Source organism: Paroedura picta, chromosome 11 (assembly GCF_049243985.1).
Source record: "Paroedura picta isolate Pp20150507F chromosome 11, Ppicta_v3.0, whole genome shotgun sequence".
NCBI lineage: Eukaryota > Metazoa > Chordata > Lepidosauria > Squamata > Gekkonidae > Paroedura > Paroedura picta.
This window is the reverse complement of record NC_135379.1, coordinates 38,539,250-38,563,442: the sequence shown is the minus strand read 5'-3', so window position 1 is coordinate 38,563,442 and position 24,193 is coordinate 38,539,250. Positions and strand designations below refer to the sequence as shown.

The window sequence follows — 24,193 nt, the reverse complement described above, 5'->3', positions numbered from 1 at the left end:
CTCTCCCCGCAACAGTCATCCCGTGAATAGCTGGGGCTGAGACAGCTCTGACACGACTGCTCAGTAAGAACGGCACTACCGGGACTGTGACAAATCCAGGGTCACCTAGCTGGCTGCATGTGGAAGAGCGGGGACTCAAACTTGGCTCGCCAGAGTAGAAGCCACCGCTCTACTTGATAGTGGTATAGTTCTGGGCCACCCAAATCCATCCCTGCTCACCTGCAACTTTAGCATCAGATATGTTGCTTATTTATGATATTTTTAGATATCTGAGCAGTGGGAACAGCTCTACCCACCAGGCCAGAGTGACAAAATTCTAATCTATGCATGTGCTATAGCATTGCAAATTGAAAGTGGAAAACATGTCCTCTTTGAAAACAAATGCGATTTTGAGTGCAGGACACGGCGGTTGCACCCAAGTGTTGCCAGCACAAGTGCAGGAGATGGAGAGCATTATAGTTAGCATAAATGCTCTAATCCAAACTTTAGCAGGGGCTCATGGGAATTGTAGTCCATGGACATCTGGAGGACCACCGGTTGACTACCCCTCCTCTAATTAACCTGATGTCCACCAATGTGTTTCCTGATGCCATTTGCTGTCCTGCTTCCTGAATCATTCCATAGTCTTTCCTTTTCACTTTCCAGGTTTCCTTTCTCCTTTCTTTGCTTCCTTTTCTCTCTGTGTCTCTGTCAGTCACTCCTACTCCCCAATATAGTGTGAAAGTCCAAAGAAATGGGGTGTGTGTGTGGGGAAAACAGGATTTACACCTCCTCTGCCAGAAATCCTACTCTAACTTGTTGTAGATATTCTCACTCATACTCACACATCCAGGTGTACTTATGGACTACAATTTATTTAAGTTGGGTAAATATTAGTAAGCTCAAGCCAAATATATTATTACTTGAAAGTTGTCTGGGACTATTTAAAAAAATCCTGACCCTTCCCCCATTTCATTTGATTGAAACATAAATTTTAAAATTCATGTGGGGAGGTGGACTGGGAAAAATCAATACCTAACCCCCTCAAAATGCATGCTCAAATATATTGAAATATTATATTTTCCCTACCCTTCGAGATACAAAAACACTGAAATGTTTTACCCATGTTAGCCTTTCTTTCAAAATTCCAAACTAATGCACAGTAAATTACTTTTATAGATAGATAATCAATAGTAATCTCTCTTTGTTCCACAAGGAACTTTTTAGCAGTGGAATAGAGTATACTGTTTTTAATTATGCCTCCTCCCCAAAATTAAATCTGTTTTGAATAAGTTATGTGAATCTGCTACTTATTTTTTGCTAACACATTATATGTAGATGACCTAGAAGCTTCAATTTTTACACAATATGGCAGCTGGGATTCTGTCTGGAATTAGCCATGTTGGAATGATACACACGTACACGGAGCTGGTCCAGCAGACTCCTGACTCCCGACTCCCCCGAGAGCCCGTTTTTTTCAATTGAAACATAAAAATTACCATTGCGCATGCACATAGTTATATACGTCTGCTTTTTGTGCAGCTGTCAGCTGATACATTGCTAATGATACATTGTTAGCTACGAGCCCCCTATTGTCTAATATTTGAAGGTTAGACTCACAGTAATCACATCATGCTCAGTGATGGACATGGGCCAGGAGGGTGTGCTCTCACTGTAGCCTTCGTCAGCACAAAGACAAATGAACCCTACAAGCCATATATAAACTCTGTGCTCTGGCATCTCACTTGTTATCCATTTGCTTCTGGGCTCAATTCAAGAAGAAAAGTTGGCTGCTTTTCTCTAACTTAAGGAGTCTCAATCACCTTCCTTTCCTCTCACTGCGACACGCACTTTGTGAAGTAGGTGGAAGTGAGAGCTGAGTGAACTGTAAGTGGCCCCAGGTGCCTTCGGATTGGGCCCTTACCTGGACCGGCCCTGCCCACTCTCTGCCCACTTAACCCTTAACCAATTATTTATACTGCTCCCTGAGCAGTTTAAAGATATGATCATGTAGACCTACCTCCCTTCCCAAAATGGCCAATAATGGGCCTGGAGGGGGTGGGAAAGGGAGGGGCTCTGGGTGGGCATGTACACAGCTATGCTTCTCAACAATATTCTACACAGTCGCAAGACTAATGGGGTTTCTTGAAGCCTGAAGAATGTTTCAGGGGTTTCTCAACGGTAAAATAGCTGAGAAAGGCTGATTCAGATAGTGTCTTGTGAGAGAACCTGACCTGGTTGGCTCAGGCTAGGCTCATCTTGTGAGAACTCAGAAGCTAAGCAGGGTGGCCCTGGTCAGTATTTGGATGGAAGGAGGGAAATTCAATGGCCACTATGCAGAATCGAGCAATGGCAAACCACGTCTGAATGACTCTTGCCTTGAAAAACCTACAAGCTCATTGCAAGCCGGCTGCAACTTGATTGCACTTCCCTCCACCATTTTGTAGGACATGTTTGTTCTTGAGGGCTGCTGTGTGTGATCCTTGTATGATTGGCTGATGGTGTTAGTTATGGTGGTGTTGTGTTTAATCTTATTGAAAACTGGCGTTGCATTTGTAAACTGCCTTGGATCCATAGAGACAGAGAGAGACATAAATAAATTGCAAGACAGAGATACAAATACCTGCTTAGCCAGCTATTCGGCAGTCTTTCTGAAGCCCCTCAGACTTCTGAGACAATTTAGTCAGACATTGATGGGCTTCAGACAACCATGGTTTGGAATCCTGACCTGCAAGGAAGAGGGCCAATCATAGTTTGTGCTTCAGTCACAGCAGTAAACTGCGGGTTGCTATAAAAGTGGAGCACTTAAATCTAACTTGAATCTGACTTGTATCTGAGGGGGTGGGGGGAGGGAACACACAGATCACCCTTTCCCCGGATCACCCACAGCGTCAAAGGAAGGTTTGCCATAAACTGCCCACTTCGAAGCCTGTAATTGCAGTTCTAAGGACTAGTTACTTAAAAAAAATAAAACCTGTGTGCTCAGGATTCTGAATTTGGCATCCAGTACTATTTCTGAATATATAGTAATCTGGTACTGTAGAATATATAGAGCTTTTTGCTTCTTCTGTTCAGCTATAGATGTATTGGTCAAGACATGCATTTAAAATGTCTGAAAAATAAAATGGGAAAGGCTAAGAAATGCATAAGATTGCTCAGTCCAGTGTGGTCCTAAGGCCATTCAGGCCAGTGTGAAGTTAGTGCACATTGTTGAAAATAAAATGCTCCATATTAATAGACAAATTTCGAAGTTGACCTTTGAAAGATGTTGCTATAGAATTTGAAGCATTTATTTTTGGGGGGTGGGGGAATATGTCACTGTTGGAGACTTTGACAGTTTTTGCAAAAATAAATCATAAACTTCAAGCATTCTTTGGTTCTAACTAATCAGACAACATTTTAAGGGCAGGTTCCTAATGCAATTTCTCTTAGTATTAAACTCTGGTAATATATCAAGCGGAACTGAAATTGAAATAAGCTTCCACAATGCCACTGGACTGTTTACATATTGGAATCCTTGGCCTTTTGCAGCAAGTTCCTACCATGGGAGGTGGGGGATCAAGGCTAACGCCATGATATACTGACTCAGTCCTTCACTGATCCCTCCTGGGACTCTTGACCTCACGCCCAGGCCATTGTGGACTTGACTCTTGGTCAGCAGAACAGGCCTCACAGACTTGAGCTGCAGCCACAGCTACCACCAGGACTGCAGCCACTGCCAACGCTGTGTTCTTGTAGACCCCCACAATAGATGAGCTGCCCAAGGGTAAGTCTTAGGGTAAGTCAAGTTGCCACTCCTGGACAGCCTCTGTAGTTGAAAATTAAGTGGGACAAGGCACATCACCTTCAAATAATGAAATAGTGCTGACTTTCTCTGGAATGAAAATATGAGTGTATGCACGTGTCATAGTGTATGACACGTGCTTTCCATGTGTAGCTTTGTAGCTTTCCATGGTAGCTTTCCATGGTACAAACTGTGTAGCTTTCCATGGTACAAACCCAGAAGCATTATTATGTCTCCCTTGGTTTTATTCTGCTACTCTGCTCAGAGAATAAATCATCGATTAGGAAGGCGCTGGTGATCATTCCCCTCCCTACAGTGGTCCAGTTCAATTCCTAGAGATACAAGCTGTGTCATACAAAGTAAAGGGGGATAAAGTCCGTTGTCTGAATTGTCCTACGCAGTGGCAGGGAGTCTGTTGCCCCATCACTGCATCTGATCCAAAGTCCAGGGGCATGGTAAGATTCTCCACACTATTGATGATGCATTTTCAATGGACTTTAGAAGTAGATTTTCCTGGTTTGTGTAGGAAAATCCAAATGCAAAAGCACATTGAAAGTGCACTATCTAACATGTGCGGAATGGGCACCATCTTTCCAAGTAGTACATATACGCTGCGGTAAATTGCCACTTGGCGTATAATCATCTGTATCCATTCATAATCTGCTGCAGTCAGTAGGTAGCAAATTCGAGACCTTTATGTGGGGAGGCATTTCTTACTAAGTCATTATAGATTATTGACTCTGTCTGTGTGTTTTGGAATTAAGCCTTAAGTACACATGCTGGATGCTTGACAGATAACACATTTTCTGTTTAATCTGTGGACAGCACAGCATGCATTACCTGCTCAATAGCCCATCTCTTTTCTTAACTGTAGCCGATCGGTATCACCAGAACTCTCTGCCTACCGTGCTCCATTTTCTATCCCTAGAGCTAAGATGGTAGCTACTTGTGGCAGATCTCCCAGGAAGTACTCAGAATCAAATTTTTCTACAGCTACAGTCTTGTGTGATTCCCAACCGGCTCTCTTCCCCAGTTCCGTATTACTTGTAACAGAGCAATTGAAGGCCAGCTGAAGATGCTTGCACATGCTTTAAACAACGGCGCAATGATCAACACAGCAACTGATCCATCCCTACTGTGTCACTTCCTCCATCTCAGTGGCTCTTGGCAGGTATCTCCATAGTACGATACAAAACAGGAGCTACTCTTCCCTATTTGCTAAGGCAGTGTTGGGAACTCCAGGGGAGCTGTTGAAATCCAAGCCTTCTCATCTACTCTTCCCTCAAATCCACTTTAGGTATGATCTTCCCAGAACAATGGGACCCAAGCAGATTTAGGGAAACCTGTCGCAGAACTGGGGAAAACCCAGAAGGTGGGTTCATTCGTTAATATGTTATGCAAAAGCACAAATAAACACTGCAAGCCCTTGGGTCTGTGGGAGGGGGGAGGAGCAAGATCTCTGTATGGAAGGAAATGAAGTTGCATTTTCGTTTGCTTAAATGTGCTGAATTGAAGTATCCCTTTGCGGGGGTGGGAGTTGCGGGGTACGCTGAGCCACTTGGAATGTGTGAGGATCAGTTGTGTGTATCTACTGCCAGCCTCTTTTTGACAAGTCCCAGAAAATGAATTAGCTCAGTATGTGGAATCAGATGACTGCTCAGTCTGTTTCTGCCTTGTTCACGTGACTCCACTTCAATCAGCTCTTGCCACGAGATGGCCGCTAATGTCACGTTGTGGCAGCAAACAAACAACCGTGTGCCATGGTGTGCTTCTAGAAGTCAGAAAGAAGGGAAAGAGGCGTGTTCTAGTGGGGTGTTGTAAAACTGCAGCAGAAGTTTGACTTCGTTTTCTTTTCATTCATGATAGGTATGTTCTAGCAATAGCTAGAAGATCTGATGTTTGTGAGGAGCGAGTGTCTTTTGTGAAGAACACGTAGCCGCGTCAGCCACAAAAATGCCAGTGCTGAACATTCCAGTGCTGAAATCACCTTGTTTACCAAGAATATTTCCATAAACACAGGCACTAGAAATGTTCTGTCTCTCTTTTTCTTTAAAAAAGATTGCTAATGCATCCTAGATGTTCCATACCATACTGAAATATTCATGTGCACACTAGACTAAATATTGGAATAATGATATTGCCAGAGGCTTGGGAAATAGCTGGAAGGTCCAAAACTCCAAACTTGGTTGCCAAGCAATTTGATGTATGTTGAATTAGAGACCATGTCATCCCATCTGTGGTAGTCTTTGGCTCAGGGACAAACAAAACATTACTGTTAAAGAATTGGATTCTGGGAACCCGTGATACTTATAGTAGCCCTGTGGAATGGCTTCTTGCAAAACAAACAAAAAACAAAAGGGGAGGAGAAACCTAATTTGAAATGGAGTTGAGAACCTGAGAAGGTTGAGAAAACTACTACTTTGTATAATAAAAACATATTTGTTTGAATTTTATTTATAGAGTTCAAATATATAAAAGTATTTCTTGCTAGGTGCGAAGTCGTGTCTGACCCATCGTGACCCCATGGACAATGATCCTCCAGCCCTTCCTGTCCTCTGCCATTCCCTGGAGTCCATTTAAGTTTGCACCTACTGCTTCAGTGACTCCATCCAGCCACCTCATTCTCTGTCGTCCCCTTCTTCTTTTGCCCTCTATCGCTCCCAGCATTAGGCTCTTCTCCAGGGAGTCCTTCCTTCTCATGAGGTGGCCAAAGTATTTGAGTTTCATCTTCAGGATCTGGCCTTCTAAGGAGCAGTCAGGGCTGATCTCCTCTAGGACTGACCGTTTTGTTCGCCTTGCAGTCCAAGGGACTCGCAAGAGTCTTCTCCAGCACCAGAGTTCAAAAGCCTCAATTCTTTGATGCTCGGCCTTTCTTGTTGTCCAACTTTCATAGCCATATATTGCAACTGGGAAGACCATAGCCTTGACTAGACGCACTTTTGTTGGCAGGGTGATGTTTCTGCTTTTTAGGATGCTGTCTAGATTTGCCATAGCTTTCTTCCCTAGGAGCAAGCGTCTTTTAATTTCTTTGCTGCAGTCCCCATCTGCAGTGATCTTGGAGCCCAGGAAAATAAAATCTGTCACTACCTTCATTTCTTCCCCATCTATTTGCCAGGAACTGAGACGGCCGGATACCATGATCTTTGTTTTCTTGATGTTGAGTTTCAAGCCAATTTTTGCACTCTCCTCCTTCACCCGCATCAACAGGCTTTTTAGTTCCTCTTCACTTTCTGCCATTAGAGTTGTATCATCTGCATACCTGAGGTTGTTGATATTTCTCTCTGCAATTTTGATCCCAATTTGTATAAAAGTATAAAAAGTATAAAAGGATAAAAACAGCAGGGTCACACATGACACATGAGTCACACATATAGAAGTTAGTTCTGTCCTAACATCCAAAGGCCTAATGCACTTCAACCTCTAGAGGTCTTCCTCAGAGGTCAATATGAAGTACACAATTGTTTTAGAAAAACACATCATCTAGCATCTAGTGAGATGAACAGGACCATCGTAAATCTGAAAGCCTCTGATAGGGAATGTCCTATTTCTAGGCACAGTGTAATTTTTACTGTCAATCCCTCCAGTACCCCAGTATTTGTTTTGGCCACCTAAAAAGCCACAAATCTTGCTTTCGCCAACAAACAGAGAGTTTGTAACCTCCTTCATCTTTTCGGAAACTTCCATCACTGGCAAAGGTCAGGCCTATCCCACTGTCAGCAAATCCAGAGTTCTGGATGATGATGTCCCCTCCTCTGACCCAAGCCCCATGGTCATTGTTTTTGTAAGCTGTTAGCCTATCTATCAAAGCAGCAACACAAGGCTTCTCAGGATCTGCATCTTGATGGGGCCAGAACCTTGCATTGTTGTCCAAACAGAGATACTCGGATCTTCAGCACTCGCATCGGTGGTTTTGCCAGCTTTATCAATTAATAAACCAGCCTTAAAATTGGAACGAACTTTATTGTTATAGACAATTCCTAGTGGTGTGAGTTCAGCTTTGGTTTGAAGAAACAATCCCTGAGATTCTCCTGTAGGCACCTTGTGAAATAAATACAATATTCCAGCATCCTGTGAACCTGCAGCTACATTATTTATAAGGCGATTGTTGGGATGAGCAATCCAAAAGGTTGAAACAGCCATGCAGTCTGTCACTGGCAAGTATTTTCCATACACTCGATCCCTGATAGCCAGGTGCATTGTGCTGTTCCCGTCTGTGGGAAGCAGCGTGCCTGGTTTGCTGACTAGTCCTAAGTTATGAAAAAGTATATTTCTCTGTTCGATGCCATCCTCCATGAAAAAAACAATGGCCTAGTATATCATAGCCAATGCATAGATATACATAAAATATGTTTTTATATTTTTATAAATGTATATATACAGATAAGGGTATTTCAAGGGGCTGTCTTCAATAACCTTCCGTGGTTTTGAACACCTGCTATGTGTTCTTACGTGCCATTTGACATCCAGTGGATATGCATGTGCTATTTGACATAAAGACGCCTATGCATATAATCATAGATGCATAGTGCTTTTTAAAATGCTAACCCTTTTGCAATCATGAGCCTTGATCCTTTAAAAATTAATCTCAAACCTGATTTTTTTTTGGGGGGGGGCTTTAGAGAGTCATGCTTTGTGTGTTAACTGAGAAGGATTTTTTTTTTTTGCTTTGCCTGGACGATTTAACACATATTCATTGCTCCAGGCAATTTGCTTTTATAAAATTTAAAAATCCCATTCCCGGGAGAAGGGAGAGGGAGATGGGTGTGAGGGCAGGCACTGCAGGCGGAGATAGTGCTACTTCGGCTCCACACATTTCCTTGGTGTGTGGCTTGTTGGTTCCTCTCCTCTCACTTGTGCTACAGAATTTGGGGAATCCACTTTATGCGATTCCCCAACTAGCACTTTAAAATGGAGGATGTAGCTACCAGTTTGCTGTTGGGATGCAGGATGTTGACCACATTGTGAGAAAATATGGTGTCTTCAAATGGTAATCATTTCGCTATATATTTCGGGTGCAGAATGGCCCTAGGAGTTCCTGTTCCTGTGCAATGACTGCTCATTTGTGGGGGGTTTTGGTAGTTGCTCTGATACTTTGGCACAGTCTTCCAGAGGACATCAGAAGTACCATGTCCCTTCTGCAGTCTTGAAAGGGATGTAAAACTAAACATTTTATAAGGGTTTTTGGTTTCTCTAGATGAGTGCATTCAACACTCTGTTTTTAAGGGCACTTCTTGGACTCTATTTTAAATGTATTTATTGCTGAGTATTTTAATAGTCATTCTTTGAAAAAAAATTGGTTAATGATGTATTGCCTTTATAATTGTCACCTGCCTTGGGCTTTAGTTTTGTGGAGACAAGCATGTCTATAAATACATTTTAAACCTATGCTTTTCTTCCATTGTGGCTGAAACTGTCTGTTGTATGCCAGCTAAGGGTGCTTTTCTGTCTCCTTGGGAAGGTTTTTGGTGTTGAAGTTTCACAAAGCTCCCCCCAAACAAACTTGTATTTTTAGAAACGCCACAAGACACATTCGGTGGAAATCTGCCCCATACACAGCCTTTGCACATAAGATGTACATTTTGTGAGGAAGGGTGTCAGACCTCTAGTTTTCACGCCATCTCTTGCAACACATGTTCGGCAATCTTTTCTATGAATTTTTGCAGATAATTCGAACTGGCAGAATTCATGCCGCAGTCAACCCATCCCCCAGAAATAACTCAATCCACCCCAAAACAGCCACTCTCCACAGCCCCGTCCCAAATTATGGAGAAGGAGAGGGGCTGGGAAGGGAAGGGGAAGTTGCTGAGCCAATGGGTCCTACTAGCTGAAGAATGCAGTGTGAGGAGTGGTGACAGGAGCAGGATGGAGGAATAGCTATCCTAGCCACCTATTAACATGCACAGTTGGGGTGAGACGGGGGACCCTTTGCACCATCCTCATGTCAGGCATGCCTGTGGCAGCGCACAGAGCTGCCAGCACTTAGTTGCAGTTACAGTTTTGTTTCACAAGGTGTACCTGGTTAGAACGAGCACAAAACCCAAGTACTTCATATTTGTCACTCTCCCACTCACCAAGGAAGCAATGATTCCTAGGAGCCATATAAATAAACAAGAAAATAAGCAGGGTTCAGTGTCCCAGTGTCCCAGTTTCCATTATTTGGACTCAAAAAGGCTATTTTGCACTGTATGTATTTTGGTTTGTCCAATGGTCACCACAATGCCTTGGAAGCCATTTTAGCTGAAAGGTTGCCTGTAAACATCAGTAAATTTGTGTGCATCGTCTTGTTTTACGCACAGTGCAGGTACTCCCATGCACAGGAATTTTTTTCTCCAACTGTAAGCTCTGCAAAGGTAGACTGTGACCTACTGATAGTGCATGCGTACTTGCGCAGTTAACTCTTAGATGCAGATTTGACCACGTTTTTTTGTAATGCCTAGAAAGGAGAACCATGCCGGTTACAAAATGGCTGTGAAAGTGCTTGTTGCCACCGGGGAGTAGGGGAGACAGTATCGACAGAGCCGGTTCTTTGTATGGACGAAAGGGTGTGGTTTAGGAGCCAAAGGATGGGCGAAGAAATTGCTCTTTGTTCTGCAGTCAGGTAATGCAGGTGGCTTGTGAGAACTACCCTCGTTGTATGATTGAAAATATAAATGCCATTAAAAACATACCCCAGATTTAAAATAAAAAGTGCTGCAGATTTCAACGAAAGAATGACTCACCCCGTAAAAATGCAGCAATTGCTCTTCATGACAATTTCTATCGGGGCTTGAATACGTTACTGTTCTACAGGTTTTTCTTTCAATCAGTTTTGTTGCTGTTTTTCGTACTAGTTATATATTTTTTTTCCATGGGAATCTCAGTTCCTTGATATAATTCTAGATTCCAGAGTAATATTTGTTAGTTGTGTCATGATTTGGGTTTAACTGGGCGGCAGCGGGAGGGGGGAATTATGTATTTTTTTGCTATGCTTTCTATATGCTGTGGAAATACAATCTGGGTAATATTTATCCTCCACTGACACAGGAGAAAAAAAAATAGGTGGAAAGCAAATTGGTTGCACCTAAGACACTGGATGTGAGGAAGAAACGAACAGATTTTCATCTGTTTGTCAAATATGAGAGTAGGGAATCCAAATGTGTCCAATTAATATATTTCATGTAGTTTAAGGAAAGTGCCAGAAGTCTCTACACCCTCCCGGATCTTTTCTGGGGTTGCATTTTACTCTAAAATGCAGTTTAAGTTCTATCTACTGAATAAACAGAAGAGGAAACAATGCTCTCTTAAAAAATAAAAGAGGGTATTGCTTCCATTGTAAATTCCCTGTGTAAACCAGGACAACAAATCACCTTTGTTTGCACAAGCCAACACAAATGCCCTGAAACACAAATAAGTTCTTTGGAACTAGCATTCCTCCTTGTCTGCTTCCATGAAGCCTTCTCAAGTCAGATTCCATGGTTTAGAAAACCTTGAGTTGGGGGTCACTTTCCAATTATTGTTTGCACTCCTGGTTATCATTTTGGGAGTGAAAGAAGGCACGCCATTTTCTAACAAATTTATCTTTCATTGGTGTGTGCAGTGACTTCCTGGCCTGTGTAGCACGGGCCGTTCATCATTTCTCAGTCTAAAAGAACCTTTCAGATCAGTAACCTCCTGTCGAGAGCTAATTTTCTAGCAGTCAAGTTCTATCTGGATAAATAATTAGAGAGCGAAATGAAGGCCATCGTGCTGAGGCTGTTTTGTCAGTAATTCAGTTAATACAGTCGATCCCTGTGAGATTTTGTTCCTGCCGGATACTTGTGGTGACAAGCACCCTCCAAAAATCTATAGAGGCAATGGGCAACAAAGCCCATTGGCTTGCATTTGTCTTGGAAGAATTAATGACATTTCTCACGCATTCGTCAGAAGTGAACCAACAGCTGCATCTTACATCTGCAGTAGGGAGATGCAGGCTGGCTCATGCCAGGGCCTCCTGCTCAGCCATAAACAGCCACAGTGTAAATACATTAATAGCCTGGAAGATGCATTGTCTGCTTGCATAAGAACGTGCAACATTTAAAAAATATATATATATATTGGATGTGCAGGGTTAAACGTAAATATTTGTCTTTCCTCCATAGGATTAAAAAAACGCTTTACTACCAATTCATGCATGCTAAATTTGGCTGCAAATTATTTAGCGCAGCACTAGTGATGCACACATGCACGTTCCCTTTAACAAGGAGATGGTCTTGTGAAATATCTTCCACTGTAGCTGTCCCCTTGCACAGAGATCGAGTAATTAAGCTGCATTATGGATGCAAAGCCCTGAGGAATATGCAGTAGTATATTGACAAGCGGCAACCCTTCCGCGGACTGCTATCAAAGGGGTGTTTAAAAACCCTTTAGTACACTTGTATTCCCCAGTGCTGACTTCAGAACATTCTTAGAAGGATCTGAGTTTAAAAAGGGTCTAGTTTGTGGGATGGGTACAGAGCATGTATGTCTTGGTGGGCTTTAAAGCGTGCTTGTCTTACAACACCCTCCCGGGAGCATGCCAGCTACCTCAGAAAATCCAAACGTTAAGAAAAACGCTGCCTAGGAATATTTCACAATCACATTCTCTTATACATCGGTGACATTGGAAGCCTTTTGTCACTGGGTCACTCAAAATATATTCTTCTTTGACTGTCCTTACCATGTCGCTCCCCGCCCTTCCGTTTTTTTTCTTAAGCAGTATGCAGAAAAGACATTCCTGCTGAAGTTTCGTTTAATTCTAGATTCTTTGCCCCCCCCCCGTTTATACAAGGAAATGCTCTCGATGGAACATTGCAGACCTGATACAAAAGAGATGGACTTATTCCCCAATAGCTGTGTGACAGGAAGTTGTTGCCTGCTTGTCTGTTCCATGGCCGTTGTTTGCTGCCCAGAATCGATTCCTGGTGACCCGATCGGTGGTATAGATAATGCTGGGGTGGGGTACCGGTGGCAAGTACGAGAGGCGGTGGTGGTATCCGATCTGCCGGTGGGAGGACTGCACAAAGCAGTTGCCACCCCGAGAATGTTTCCGAATGCCGAATTTCCACGTTATTGGAAAGGGGAAAGATTTCTTTTCGATATAATGGAGCCATTAACATCTATTAATAATGCAGACAGGGTAAGTAGCTGGAGTTGGAGCTCCCGAGGGGCTTCTTGAAACAGATGTGCACTGTATCTTCCTGGATTTGATGGCTGCTAGGGTCGAGGGGGTCGCTGTGGTTCCTGTTTATTTCCTCTGGCAGTGGTTTTCTAATTTAAGCACCTCTGTCTCCTGGCTACAGTAGCCAGCTGTGATGCAGAGGCAAGGGGGTGTGTGTGGAGGAGGGAGGGCTGGTGTTCAGGCACTGTCAGCCTGGTACCTAAAAAAGGGCATCTGTACAATCGGCAGCCCCTCCGCGTGCCACTCGCAAGCTGACTTCCCTCTTTGCATTTTTTTTTCCAGAGGCATTTTCTGCGGAAGCAGCAGAGCGGCTTTTCTTTTGTTACCCGTCACAGAAAAAGGTAAGCGCCTTTCTGCTACTGACTTGCACTATTACTGCGGTGTGTGTGTGTGTGTGTGTGTGTGTTTGCTGGAGACGGGAGATAATTCAGCTTGTAAAGGGAGCCTGTGCCCGTACGGTATCATTTGACACACAGTCTCTAGGAAGGCTCAGAATGGAAATTTCCTTGTCTGCCTTTTCTTCCTTTTTCCAAGACTCTGCATTTCACTTTGAATCAACTCTCATCTTGGCAGCTGTTCGGAACAGACAAGGAGAATTGGGGGAACCAGTTCTTTTGGAGCTACTCCTTCCGAGTGGGGGTAGTGGTGGAGGTGGTGGGGGTGGAGGTAGATATTTTATTTCCCTTAAAGTTCCCGTAAAGGTTTCTTTGTGTATTCTCAATCTAGAATTTGCCTGTCTTGGAATCACAGAACTGTCACTGTGGCTAAACAAAGGCTTTTGTCACGAGCGTGCCTTGCTAATATGGTTTGGGTACCGGCAGTGTTATTTGCTTGATTCAGGGGTTAGACTTGATGTCAGGCAAAGAGCAGATGTAAATGTCCCCACTTGGACACAGCTGGGTTGCAGCATTGTCTCATGCGCTCCCCGTACAACGCAGAGGAATGCATTTCTGGAGAGAGTGTCAAGAGGCATGTTTTAAACCCTGCTACTATTGCTGTCGCTCGTTCAGTCCCCCGGAGCAACCAAATAGTGCTGGAAGTTCAGGACTGTATAGAGTAATAACATAACTTCGGTGATAAGAGCAGCGTGATTTCTGTTATAATCAGACAACCGAACACAAGTCTTTTGTTGCAAAGAATACTACAGTATAGAAGGGAGGTCTTCTGTCTACCGAGTTAATTTCATGGTCTTGAAGCAATCTATGCTTATATTTCGTTCGTAGGAGCATATGTTATTTCAGGTTGTGTGGAATGATAGGATTTTTCTTTCTTTAGGCGATATACCAGTTAATTATATTTGCATTGTTGTCTACAAAAGGTTGTTAATTGGAACTATAAGCATGCTGTCGAGGGACTAAAAAAGACCTAGGCTCCCTCTTTCTCTGCATCTATACATTCTCTTTCTCCTTAAGCATCACTAGGCGAAAATTGTTCCCACATGTCCCAGTAAAAAAACAATATGCTGCATCATCATCAACAAATGTGTTCAATGAACGCATTCTCTGAAAAGTTCTTCTTTACTTTGCAATTTGTTCATGTCTTTAATTTACAGATGTATGCGTTTTCCTAAACCTAGAAGAGTTCTGGAGTTCTCTCCATGCTGTATGTGCTTTGTTTAATTTGCAGATATCGCCAGTGCATGCAATTCATGTCTGTAACGGTCTCGTATTTATACTTTGGGAGCATAACAAAGAAATGCAAGGAAAATATATGCATTAATATATTTGAAGGGCGGTCTTCAGAAATCACATTATGCACTCATTTCAGACTTTAAAAAAATAACATGGATAGTAATGTAATGAAAACAAACCTTTTAGATACATGTCAACTAAGCAATAAAATATGCACTTGTTTTAAATTGGTCCAGCGACTCCATGTTATTACATGTCTCTGATTGCTAGCTAAATTAAACACTGAATCACAAAGATCAAACGCCATTTTTTTTTACTGGGAACCTTTGCTATACTAAGCTGGACTTTCAAGAATAGTAAAGCTGAGCTGTATGACTAAAAATGAGATGTAACAATTTGGGTAACAGAACCACTGGGCACAGACCAAAGGTTGTTCTTACCATAAAGGGTGAAGTCAATGGTACATTTTATTGACACATTCAAAAGGCAAAATGCTGTCATCTACTTTGAATGGCAAATGAGTTTTAGAATGAGGTGCTATTTTGGAAGAATAGCCTATAAAGGATAAGATTAGATAAGCATTTATTTTTAAAGCATTAAAGGTGCTTTGTGTGTTATACCTAACATTATGCCCCTAAAAGTTTTTTTTGTTTGTTTCTAGTGGAATGGACCACAGTTAATGACCTTTGGGGTAGGGGTAAGGAAGAACTGGGCCTCAAGAAATAGATGATTTGATTGTAAATTCTTGTTTGTTATTTGATGCAAAACCAACACCCACTCTCCACATTTTGTCCTACTCTGAATTTACAGACCAATGTTATCAATAATACTCCAAATAATACTCCAAAACTGATTGCTGAAGGATTGACCCAATTTTCAGAACTGCTCAGACTTTTCAGAGCATTTTATTAATGTTGTAATTTTTAGCAACGTTGGCTTTCTGAGAGAGAGTTAGGATCAAATTCCTGTGCTTTTAAGATGGATGGATCTTTCTATATAAAGTATGTGCAAAATGTTACAGAGTGATGCATATGAAAAAATCTAATTTTTAAGGGGAAATTATGCATAAAGTCCTAAAATGCAATAAAGTAGTAATGTTTGCCTCAGTCTTCTTTTCAGCATGTAGAAAATTTAACTGAGATAAAGAATAAATAAATCTAGGAATTATAAGTCATTCCTTTTGAGACGTCTATTACTGGAAAAATACCTTCTATAGGAAACAAAGGAAAGATCCCTTTTCCTTTGTTAATATCATTTATCATCTTTAATTCATTAGCTGCTGGAGATGGTAATTAAGACATTTGGATGTTGTAACTTCTGTAGACGGATAACACATAAAATGTATTATATATGTAACAGTGTTTACAGTGGGTAGAGCATTATGCTATAATATTTTTTCTATCCCAAGTAAAACTAGATTCCTATTCCTAACACACCCTGTTCCACGAAAGCACGACCACACGTAAAGAAAGGGGTTTGTTTGTCTTCAGCTTTGTAAAAACACATTATGATAGGAGAAGAAAGAATAGAATGGGGCCACCTGAAAGAGTGATAGTGTAAGAGGGGAACCAGCAGTCACTGAGAGAAGAACAAATTGTTTTTCAGAAGCAACAAATGATACATGGAAACCAATTCCATTTTACTGCATGAAATGCAAACAGTGCTTTCTTTTTAATATGGTGCCACCAGCTGATATTTAGTTTAGGGGGGGGAAATATGTTTTTCTTTCATGAAACGAATTTCTGGCAAATTTCTTGGTGAATGTCTTTCCAATTTTAAAATATGATAACCAATACTGCATTCTTGTATATCTGCCTCCCTCCCCGCCCCTCTGGGTTTCTTTCTTGCAAGACCCATCATTTCCAGGAACAAAACAAGTAAAACATTGCATTTTATAGTCTCTGATGTTTAAATTTTTATTCCTCCCCTCCCAGTTCTTATTTAACCAGCATTTCAAAAATAAGTCACAGGCCCCTTAACAAAATTAACAAAATGTGTAATGTGCTAATATTTGTCTTTGAATGGGGGGGGGGGTCAGTGGAAAACAAAATAGTTTTGCCTTTAAATGTGAACAACTAAAGTCTCTTGCCATCACTAGAAACCTTCCCTTTACAAGCTAAAGAGAATCAAGAACCTTTTCCACTTTCAACTGGATCCTAAATTCCGAGTTCACCAAATTAACATAAATCAATCATTTGTGGACATTCTCTTGTTGTAAAGCTGCCATATTGCAGGCACCTCCCAGCTGCAATATTCAGAGTAGCCTTTATTTGGTTAAACAGTGCCTTCATCATCCCTTTAAACCTTCCAAAAGTGGCTAGTTTATCTGTATCTGGAATAGCTTTTTAGTTGTACCCAAGGAATTACTCAAGATATTACTCAAGAGAATACTGCTACAATAATTCCTAAATGAGAATACTGCTTCAGTCCTGCAAATTAGTTTTTTTCTTATGGTACGCCTTGCATAGGTAAAGGTATCTGGTGCTGGCTGGAGATCTGTGGCCACTTTACAATTTCAACTCCATTTTATCAATACTCTTCACATAAGCACACTCTTTACTATCAAGGGATATCTTACATGTGCAAATGATCCATAAAAAATATTACAGAATATACAGGAGCTTTCAAGTCTCTTCAAACAATGATGTTCAACAATGAAATGATTAACTCAAGAATTGAGGTGTATCCTGTTTTGGATGGAGTCTCAGTTTCTCTCAAGGAGGCAGGCTTGTAGGCTGGGATGCCTCTGGGTGTCATGCCTGCAGTTGGATAAGTAAGTGGCAGGAGTACCTTTTACCAGCTTTGGTCTTTCCTAGACGAAAAAAAAAAGATCTTACTACATTGGTGCATACCCAGGTAACATCTGGGTAAGATTATTGCAATGCTCTCTGTTACCATTTACACACTGGGAACTTCACTGCCCCAGCTCCCATGCAGGAGCACAAATCAGGGATGGATGAGGCGCACAGGGCCAAATGCTCCCCCGTGTGGGTGCAGGAAGAGGTGGGGCATCCTGCCATGACTAAAACTCCGGCCTGATATGAACCCTCCAGTGCACAAACGGTAAATATGGGGCTATCCTAAAAGAGTATTTGGAAGTTACAGTTGGTACAGAATACATGGCCAGAGCACTGACTGGAGTGGTTGTAGGGACCATGTCACTCCAGTCTTGCTCCATCTGCAGTGATTCCCAGTTTGCTTATGGACCCAACTCAAGGTACTGGCATTGACCTTAAAGCTCTATATGGCTTGGGACCAGCATATCTTAATGCCTTCTCCCATATGAACCTACCTAGCCACTAGAATTATCTTCAGGGGTCCTGCTTTGCAAGTCCCCTCATCTGATGGCTGACAATTGGCAACCCAAGAAATGGCCTTCTTGGTCATGAAAGCAAAATTTTGGAATTCCCTTCCTAGGAAGCTTTGTCTATCCCCTTCTATCATTGTCTTCTACCAGAAAGTGAAACATTTTCTGTTTTGTTTGCATTCCTTCACTGACTCTCCTGCCTAGGGATGGGCATGAATCAGCCCACAAACTAAAGTTCATGACTAATTGTGTCCGGTTTGTGAAGTGAAGGTCATGACAGGTCAACCAGCATGAACTGTCCACAAACTTTCAAGCTGTTTGTAGAGGTTGGTGCCAGTTTGTGAACAGACCCATCTTCAGATTGACAGTCTGTTCAATCTCAGAGCAACAGTGGGGTTAGAACTTGGAGGTCATGTAGAGGAGTATCTGTGGTAGGTCCTCTGAGACCTTGATGTCTGTAGCTTACACAGGATCCATTCTATACACTCCTGAACCTACACCTTTTAGTAGGACTTCCTGTCAATGATAGGCAGTCATTTTGGCATGTGCAGGTTCAGGAGTGCATAGAACTGATCCTGTGCATGCTAGAGACCCATTATGCACGGGGGTTTTAGCGCACATTCGGGGTGGAATAGCGGCGACTAAAATCACGGATAACGCACGGAGCCGGCTGCAACCGGCTGCAGCTTCGGTGCATGCCACCGAAAAAGCCACGTCAGTGAAACGCGGAAGAAAGCGCAGCTTCCGGGTGAGCGGGGCGCAACCAGAAGCGGCGCCCGGATCGGCGCGTGCATAATCGGTTACTCTGGGTTTTGCCGCCGTCGCGCCCCGCCCCGTGTATAACCGGTATGCGTCGCGTCTTCCCCCTCCGCGTTTTCCATGTGACCCGAAATCGCCGTTTCGGCGGCCGTGCATAATGGGCCAGAGACAGGCATTTCCAGTTGACTCTCCTCTATCTGTTCACCAAGTTTGGTGAGAATTGAATTTATGGGGTCCAAGCTACACCCCCCCCCAGAAGGTGCCTCTAGGATAGTGCTTTCTGGGGAAATGACAGGCATCCCCTAAAAGTTTGTGATAGCTCGTGGTTCGCGAACCAGGTATGCTACAAACCATGAACCAAACCAAACCATGTTTTTCCAGTTTGTACCCATCCCTAATCCTGCCTGTTTATGTGTTTTATTTAATTGTTAGTTGTTATTTTAAAAGCTGTTATTAGTGGTTGACCTTGGGAAACTTAAATTGGGTGGAAGGGTAGCATAAAAATGTTGTAAATCAAGATAACTCACACATTCAACTGAAAATCTCAGTCCATCAAGAAATGACTTCCATATATGAAATGATTATTCCTAAATGAAATCTCAGCACTATTACTTTTATTTTACCATTAGTGTCAAGCTGCTAGTCTCATCGTAGAATGTCTAGGAAGGTACATGCATGCATGAATTGAACCATTATATGGATGTCAGTGTACATGGTCCTGTACAGAAAAGTACAAGGGAACAAAAGAAAAGGTCCCTGTGTTGGGGAACATCCAGGGTACATTTTGACAGGACAAATGAAAACTAACTCTACCGTATGTATTTAGTCTGTCTTTTAAATAGGGATTAGGACTGTGGTGTCTAAAGAGAGCTTTTGAGAAAGGAACTGTATAGTGAGAGGAGTGGCACCAGTGATGAATCTTGGTGAGATATTTATATGGGAGTGGAAACTTGGAAAATGACATGGCTTCTAGTCTGTTGCACCTAAGATCAGATAAAAGTTCCATTTAGTCTAGCAATCTGTATTACTGTTGCCCTGGATGGCCAACCAACATTTTTGAAGCCAAAGCCTTCCTCTGAGACTGTAGTGGCCTCCTGTCATCAGTATTCAGAAGTTTTGTGCTTTGGAATATGGAAGTTCTCTTTAACAACTTGGCTAGTGGCCTATGATGACTTAAGGGCCAGAGGAAGAGAACGAAGTGGGGCTATAGCTGTGTCAGTGAAGGCAAAAGTCTTGATCCTAAATCAAGTAACTGAACATCTATAATAAGTTATATAAAGAAGAGAAGCAGAGATGGGACCAGTTAAACAGATCTGGAACTTTGCTACCCTCAAGTCATTGTAGATTTGATCAAATGAAAGCTCTATTTAAAAATGAATTTGCTCCATTTTTAAAGAAACAGATTTGAGTAAAAAACAAAAGATCTTTTTCTTCTTAAACTTGGATAATGGGAAGAAGACAAAGAAGATGGATCAGGCATGTCTCCTTATTTAAAGAAAGGAAAGGGTGGTTCTGACTCCTGTGAATCTTTCCAAATATGGAACTAGAGGAAGGTAAGAGGACAAACTTTGTCTGATCCATGTGACTTTGGCCAATACTTCTAATAGCCTTAATCTTGTGGATCATTCAGGCCATTTTGTGGGAAAGTAAGACAAAGGAACGGTCCTTTCTTTGATTGAATGCTAATATGGCTGGATCCATTTGTCTCTAAACTTGCACTGATTAATTGCTAAGAGGCTTTATTATTGGTCATAACCAAATGATGGGTGAAGCTCAGCTGTATCTGATGTGTTTTCCTCAGTAATTGTAATGAGACTTGGTGTGGCCCTGCTTGCTTTGACATTTCGTCTGTCTTTAGTAATGATAAGTCAAGGACAAGAAAAATAATTGTTTTGTAATGATGTTATTGCAGTCCCTCATTGAGACTGTAGAAGGGGAGACAATCCAAAATGAAAGGTGTGTGTTACAGAAGTATCACATGGCCTCAAGTGCCAGCCTCTTACTCTCCTGCTGTGTACTTTCTAGACCAGGGGTAGTCAAACTGTGGCCCTCCAGATGACCATGGACTACAATTCCCAGAGAATTGTAGTCCATGGACATCTGGAGGGCTGCAGTTTGACTACCCCTGGTCTAGACCCAACCATCATTCCCTGTATTCCTAGGCAGCTGTGAATGAGTTGTACATGCCTTGCTGGGTGTACATAGAAAGACCACCAAGTAGCACCATGAAATGTAAAAGAAAGTATAAGAATTTACCTTGTTGCCAGAAAGTTTTCCAGAGTGACAGTGAAAAAAGAAAAGAAAATTTCTGTTTTTTCCTCTTATTACTGTATAACAACACACAATGGAAGTCAAATTGGATTGTATAACACATGTAGATCATTACTAGTTAAGAGTACTTCTTCTGTAGATAAGTCACAGACATTCTAAGAACTGCCATAATTTTTAAAAAGCAATACAATAAACTCTTTCGTTTGCCTAGTCATACATATTGAGGAAAGAATGCTAGCAGATCATTGAACTATGGCATGATGTAAGCCACATGTACCCCACTCAAGGTGTTTGACCTCGTTGCCACCAGTCTAGCTTCTGTCCTTATCCCTTATGAGAGGAAAACCAGATGATACACTGAATTTGTGATCAGCTCTCATGACATTTGTATGAAAAGCAATAACAAAGAAGGATTGAATTGGATTGGGACCACCGTGCTAGGGGATGGAAATGAATAACCCTCCTTCTTGGTGATTTCCTCAGTGTACATGTTCCCAAGCTGCGGTTTGATCCATGAGGAAAATGTATGCATTACACTCACCCAACCCCATCACAGACTTGACCCAATGTGGAAGACTTAAAAGGCAGTTGTTGTGCCAGGCTGTATTATTTGGGTAAGGCAAGCAGCATTGAGCATTTCCATGGCTTTTGTCATCTTCTCCTTCCTGCTTAACTGATTACTTCCTGTGCCCTCCCTCAGTCTGTCATTTCTCTTGAGGAACCCAGAATTAATAATCACATTTTAATAATTAAACTAGATTCAAAGCCCGTTTGTGAGAATGGGCTTTGAAGACCCCCCCCCCCGCTGCCGCCGCGGGCTCTTTCCCCCCTCCCCCACCCCGGGCGCAGGAGTGCCACCGCAGGAGGCTCCCTTTGGCCCGGGAAGCTCTCTCGCTGCGGAGAGCGAGCTGCCAGACGTAAAGGGAGTGGGTAGCCCTCCCCCTGCATCAGCACCGCTGCGGGAGGCTCCCTTTAGGCCCAGAAGCTCTCTCGCAGCAGCGAGAGAGCTGCTAAGCCTAAAAGGAGTGGGAAGGTCCCTCCCCCGTGGCAGCGCTGCTGTGGGATCCTCCCAAGAGGCCAACTGCTGAAAATAGCAGCAGAAAGCCACTAGCGGGCTGGGTGTGCGGAACCAGTCTGGGTGAGGGCCCAATTGGGCCAATTTGGCCCTCACCCAGACTGGCCATGCCCACTCTCCACCCACTAAGGCCTTAGCTTTTTATGTAAACAGTGAATGCTGTTTACAGATGATTTGTTTTTAAAATTGTCAACAATGACTTTTGGCTTGCTGCTCAGTAAATAGCAGTCCTTCCTCATGCATGGAACAAGAGCTGATAATGGCCCATTGATTCAGAAGTGCCAGGAAAATGGCCAGTCAGGAGATAACAAGTAATTAATTAGGAACAGTGCCTTTTCTTAAGGGAAGTTATTTCTGAGTAGTAGGATCTTGTTTGAGGTGCTATGTAGAGCTCCTGTTTTAATGTGACTTCTAGCTGAATGTGAAAAGGGGATCTTTTAGCAGTTTAGTAAGTATGGAAGCTTTCTAGTTTGCCCATTCAGATTTATCTTCATACTATTTTGATGCTAAATACTGTGGTTTTATACAAAAGTGCTCCTGTAAATACATCAGTTCCCTCTTATATAAAAGTCCATAACTGGTTGCCTGTCAAGGGGGCAGCAAAAATGGGTAGAGGAGTTTGTGCATATTTTGGGAGAGGATATGCAGAAAAGGTATCCCTCTCATAAGAGCCCAGCATGTATTGGACATGCTGATTTCTTTCCAAGACACATGGGATGTTGGAAAGTGACTATCAAATGAAGGGGAGAGGGGAACTGATATCCTCAATTAAATATTCTAAGCCTTAAGAGACCCTAGCTTTATGGAGAGGGAGATGGGGGTTGGAGAGAGTTCCCAGTTGCTTTTTTTTCACCTCCTTTGTCATATGTTGTTTGTGGGCACATGTCTGTCCAAGTCTGCTCAAAAACTAAAGCAGAAGAATTCATCAGTATATCAGTATATCCAATTCTCAGCATAGCCTAGTCTGTGGATACTAAGGGCATTTTCGCACCCGTTAAATGTAGTGTAATGTTTGCCAAAAGAAGTCGCAATAATCCAGCCCCTCCATATGATATCGCCGATTGGTTTCCTGGATTGATTGACAGGCAGAAGCGAGATGCATATAAGGCATGTTGCTCTTTTCCGCCATTTACAGCACCAGATGTGGAGGGTAAGACAGACAAAGGCGAGACAGCAAATAGAGAGGAGGGGCTGGGAGGTGCAATAAACTTTAGCGCTTTGCCATTTAGCTGGTGTAACACTGTTTTTACTGATGTGCGGAAATTGCCTAAAATCCAGAGACCGGTGCCATGAACAGACAACGAAGATCTTTCTATAAATCTTAAAAGCCCAGGTTTGCATAAAAATCTGAAACTTAAACAAAAATGAATTGGGAGATTAATCCCCCCATTATAGAAGCAGTATGAAACAACTTTAAGAAATGATAGGATTGTGCACAATAGATATATTTTAAAAATTGCATAAAATATCAGTGTACAGAGAATTGCACAAACTGGCAAATTATCTGAAAGCCTATTCAGATTGATGATAACACATTTCAGTGACTTGCCACTTTTTTTTTCTCAGCGGAATATCTAGAAGATAGCTTAGAAGTCTCAAATTGAACATAAGGCCATTTTGAATTCATACTGAAATACATGATGGGCAGAGATTTCCCTGTTAAAAGCAGATTCAGACTATGAGGAGACTTAAGTACTGTGAAGTCAAACAGGCTTAGACAGGTGTTACTGTTGAGTTTTGTACTGTAGAATTAGAGTAAGTGACATTAGAACCTGTACCCCAGTCACATGTTACATATAGGACCTAGTAAATATTGTCTTGCTGGATAAGGCTGATCCAGTGTATAAGGACAGCAAGCAACCAGTGGCATCTGTCTGCCAATATGAGGAAATGGTACGCCGAGTATGAAATACTGGGTCTGACCCGTCTGAAGTCCATGCAGGGGGATTACCAAGGCATCCTTCAGGTAAAAATGCACAGTTCAGGAATGGCACTTGACAGACCTGTTAATGGACTTCTGGAAGGTTTCCTTTATGTTCATAGCTGTATAAAATGTATGTTGAAAAACACAGCAAGACAAAAATGATGGGGAAAAGCACCATTGGGTTGGGGGGGGGGGGGAAATGACCAGTGGAAATTGCAACAGATGGAAGGGGGGAGGGTCTAGTTCAGCATTCCTGTAGTTCCTGGGATGGGGTGGGGGTAATTCTTG

General features: G+C 42.4%; 1 protein-coding gene across 4 annotated transcripts in view; it reads left to right on the top strand.

Moving 5' to 3' along the window:
* LOC143820582 (uncharacterized) overlaps window positions 1-24,193 on the top strand; it is a 104,366-nt gene that overhangs the window by 12,275 nt on the left and 67,898 nt on the right. For all 4 annotated transcript variants that reach the window (XR_013225411.1, XR_013225412.1, XM_077303575.1 and 1 more), the window contains exon 2: window positions 13,221-13,279. Coding sequence is in view for 2 of the 4 variants with exons in the window: in XM_077303575.1 (XP_077159690.1) it covers window positions 13,221-13,279 (59 nt within the window). In the remaining 2 variants the exon portion in view is untranslated. The remainder of the gene's footprint in view (window positions 1-13,220; window positions 13,280-24,193) is intronic.